This window comes from Trichechus manatus, unplaced genomic scaffold (genome assembly GCF_000243295.1).
Source record: "Trichechus manatus latirostris isolate Lorelei unplaced genomic scaffold, TriManLat1.0 scaffold00062, whole genome shotgun sequence".
Taxonomy (NCBI): domain Eukaryota; kingdom Metazoa; phylum Chordata; class Mammalia; order Sirenia; family Trichechidae; genus Trichechus; species Trichechus manatus.
This window is the reverse complement of record NW_004443998.1, coordinates 4,537,515-4,541,359: the sequence shown is the minus strand read 5'-3', so window position 1 is coordinate 4,541,359 and position 3,845 is coordinate 4,537,515. Positions and strand designations below refer to the sequence as shown.

Below are 3,845 nucleotides of genomic sequence, written 5' to 3'. Positions count from 1 at the left end.
GATTGCCTCAGGACACAATCCAGTCTTGTAGACCAGGTCCTGTCTTACTAACACAACTGCCACCCATCCTCCCTCCTTAACATCATAGAGGCAGGTTTACAACATACAGGAAAATCACACAGTACCAGGAATCATGGCCTGGCCAAATTGATACACACATTTTTTGGGGGACATAATTCAAACCATGACAGACGGGAACGCAGCCATTAAGGCTTACAGAAGTGAACATAAAGTCCCCAAATACAGAAAAAAAAAAGCCAAACCCATGGCCGTTGAGTCCATTCTGACTCATAGCAACCCTATAGGACAGAGTAGAACGCCCCACAGGAATGGCTGGTGGATTTGAACTGCCAGCTTTTGGGTTAGCAGCCCAGCTCTTAACCACTGCGCCATCAGGGCTCCCCAAATACAGAAGCATCTTTAATACACTGAAAAGAGTGAATTGTTAATGTCCTAAATAATGATATATTTGTAATTGCCTCTCTTGAGTGGAGATAATTGTCTTGGTTAAAAACAGTGGTTCATAGTTCATCTTCTGCAGAATGCTAATAACCAAATAAATTTTATAGATTACACAAAAAATTTCCTTTCCCTGATTTTGACTCTACTGCTTTTACTGTACCATGAGTATGCTTTTCATTTCATAACATTCTTACAGTGTCTTCTTTCTTTTCTTTTGCCAAAGGGCCCTCATCCTTGTATACACTTGATCTTGTCATTTTATATGCTGGTTTCTCTTCCTGTCTTCTGTTTATTTAATCTTCTATCCTTATCCACCCCTTCATCCCTCCCCCAAAAAGGGGAGAAAAAAAGGCCTTACAGCCAACAAAGAAAAAACTAGATGTTTTAATATAAACCCAGTAAGCCCTTAAAAGAGTCTTGGTGGGCTTTAGAGATCTTAGCCAGGGTCCTTTTTGGGAATTAATGGAATTGAAAAATATTTTCCATTTTTGTGAATTTGTTAATGACTTGCATGACGGAGTCCTTTGTACAAGGAGGGACTGTTTCCGTTTTACTGTTCTGTACAGTGTGGAAGACCGTTCGTCCCTGTGCTCTGCAGTGATCACTCTTGTTTGTAAGAGGTAACAAGGCAGAAAGAACAGGTACATGACGTTCTCTTACGTCATTGCTTTCTCCGGTAGGATTGTTTATGCGATCTAGGAAGTATATTACAGGTGTGACTTACTCTCTGTACGTGGGATAAAAACCTTCTCCCTCCCGTAGTAGGTTTGGAGGGAGGCAATGAAGTAGGTGGTGGTGGTGGCAATTTTGATCTGATACTGTTTTCTTTCATATGTTTTACCCTCCGAATACGTATTAAGAAAAAAAAACATTATTAAACTTCACCATTGATACGTGCTTGCATAGGTGCTTGTATGCATACATATCCTTTGTTTTGTTTTTAACTTTGAAGTGGTAGTTACCACGGGAGATTTATTTTCTTCCCTAAAGACAGACGGGACTATGTGACTGGAGTTGGGAGAGAGTTTGGTGGCACTCATCTGTCTACCTTGACAGCCTCCTGTTTTCTTGGTGAGGGTTGTGGAATAAGTCCCCTCCAACCAGTGGCAAGATACGCCTTGAGTTAGATTTGATGTGATGGTCCGATCCTGATTTCCCCAGGTCAGGTTCCAAGCCTCACTGTTTGTTAACACTTAAGAGTGTGTCTTCAGATCCTTCAGACATCTGCTCATGTCAGTAGTCAGGCATGCCTTTTGGAAGGAAGTAGTAGGCTTCCAGCTCCTATATGTGTGGCATTGTTAGTCGAGTGGAGAGGAGACTCTCTCTTGGGGATCAGTGTTTCCCAAAGTGAAAGAAAAATTGAGTGATCAAATAAGTTTGGGAAGTTCGCTGCAGCCTCATCTTGGAGATTTCCGGTACGTGTTAACATGTCACAGTCTTTTAAGTCTTGCCATAAAGAAAGCCATTCATTTGTTTAACTCAGCGTTTCCACAAACTTACTTGAAAAGAGGTTGTGATGATCACATATATCGGATATTCTGAGATACTAATGTTCCAGAGGGACAGCCTTTGAGGAAGGTGCAGAGAACATAGATCTTCCTATAGTTTGGATCCTGACCTACCCATTTGCAGAGTTAAAGCAGATTGGAGAGGAGCCTAGAATAAATGGAAAGAATGTTTTTATTCTGTGTGTCTTGCTTCTCATGCTACAAAATTAAATTCTTTATGGTTTTCATCTCCCTCTTCAGAGTTGTCTATGTATTTGGTCCCCCCGTGAAGGAACCCCCCACAGATGTTACTCCTACATTCTTGACGACGGGGGTGCTCAGCACTTTACGCCAAGCTGACTTTGAAGCCCATAAGATCCTCAGGGAATCGGGTGAGCTGCTCATCTTATCTGTTGCTGCTACTGTGACTTCTAGCAGAGGGGCAGCCTTTGCTTTTTAGTTGCTTACACTTTTATTGTTAAATTCTGTCGGTGGTTCTCTAATGCTGCCTTCTAAGTAAATTGTATTCCTTCTCTTTGAAGGGCTTGGTGCCTGTTTTAAGAATATATGTTACGTATGTTGAGTATGTTTTGGGAAGCATGATTATCATTCTGCTGAATACAGTGTGCAGACTTATACACGAACACTGTATTCAAGCATGTGTGGTATTCCTTAATCTGCATCCCTTCCTCTGCCACATCCAGCTCCCCTCTCCCACCAGTCCTACGAAAATGCCTTGCACCAAAAAAAGCAAAACACAGCAACAACAAAAAAAACAAACAACTGACTGCCATCGAGTGGATTCTGACTCAGGGGGAATTAATGGAATTTAAAAATATTTTTTAAATATTTACCTTCCAACCCTTACCCCACACAAATACAAACAAATCCCCAAAACCCCATTGGGGTTTCCAGGGCTGTAAGTCTCTGGGGAAGCAGATTGCCACCCTTTCTCCCATGGAGCCACTGGTGGGTTTGAACTGCCGACCTTTCGGTTAGCAGCCAAGCGCCTTAACCACTGCACTACCAGGGCTCTTTAAAATGCCTTACAAGCTAAGCTATACCTGTGAAAGGCCATATTACGGCTTTCGTCTTTTGCTTTTTTGTGTGCGTTTCTGTGTATGGAGCTACCTTCAAGCACATAGCTTCAGGATTTATTTTTGTCGGCTAAAGGCTTTTGCTTTTGGTCCAATATAGGAGAACAAGTTACTTTTTTTTTAATGACCAGTATGGTGAACACTAGGTCTTATTGACATCTTAGGGAAAGGTGAGAAGATTGGAAAATATAGTGTCTCAGATTAGGAAAATTGTCTGTTTTTTCCTTCCACTTTGGTCATCAAGGTTGGGTCTCAGGCTGGTGACTTCTTTATAGCCTAGTGAATAAGAAAATTGTCAAAGGTGCACTCATGTTTCTCACACTCTCAAAATACCATCCTACTCTTGAGGAGAAAAATGAGCTGCTCAGGCATTGCTTTCAAATGACGTAAGTGCGTAAGCAGAGCACCATCACACGTTCCCAGAGCCTGTCGGGAGAAACCTAGAGAGGCCACCCCTCAGTCCTCACAACTGGACCAATAAGCAACATCATGATAAACAGAGAAAAGATTGAAGTTGTCAAGGATTTCATTTTACTTGGATTCACAGGCAACACCCATGGAAGCAGCAATCCAGAAATCAAATGACGTATTGCATTGGGCAGATCTCCTGCAAAAGACCTCTTTAAAGTGCTAAAAAGCAAAGATGTCACTTTAAGGACTATGGTGTGTCTGACCCAAGTCATGGTGTTTTCAGTCGCTTCATATGCATGTGAAAGCTAGATAATGAATAAGGAAGACGGAAGAAGAATCGATGCCTTTGAACTATGGTGTTGGCTAAGAATATTGGATATACCATGGA

The 3,845-nt window shown here is 41.8% G+C and overlaps 1 protein-coding gene across 1 annotated transcript in view; it reads left to right on the top strand.

The window, feature by feature from the left end:
• GMPS (guanine monophosphate synthase) overlaps positions 1-3,845 on the top strand; it is a gene marked incomplete at its 5' end in the record, with an annotated part of 43,413 nt that overhangs the window by 35,403 nt on the left and 4,165 nt on the right. The window contains one exon of the mRNA XM_023733843.1: positions 2,204-2,341. Within this exon, the coding sequence (XP_023589611.1) occupies positions 2,204-2,341 (138 nt within the window). The remainder of the gene's footprint in view (positions 1-2,203; positions 2,342-3,845) is intronic.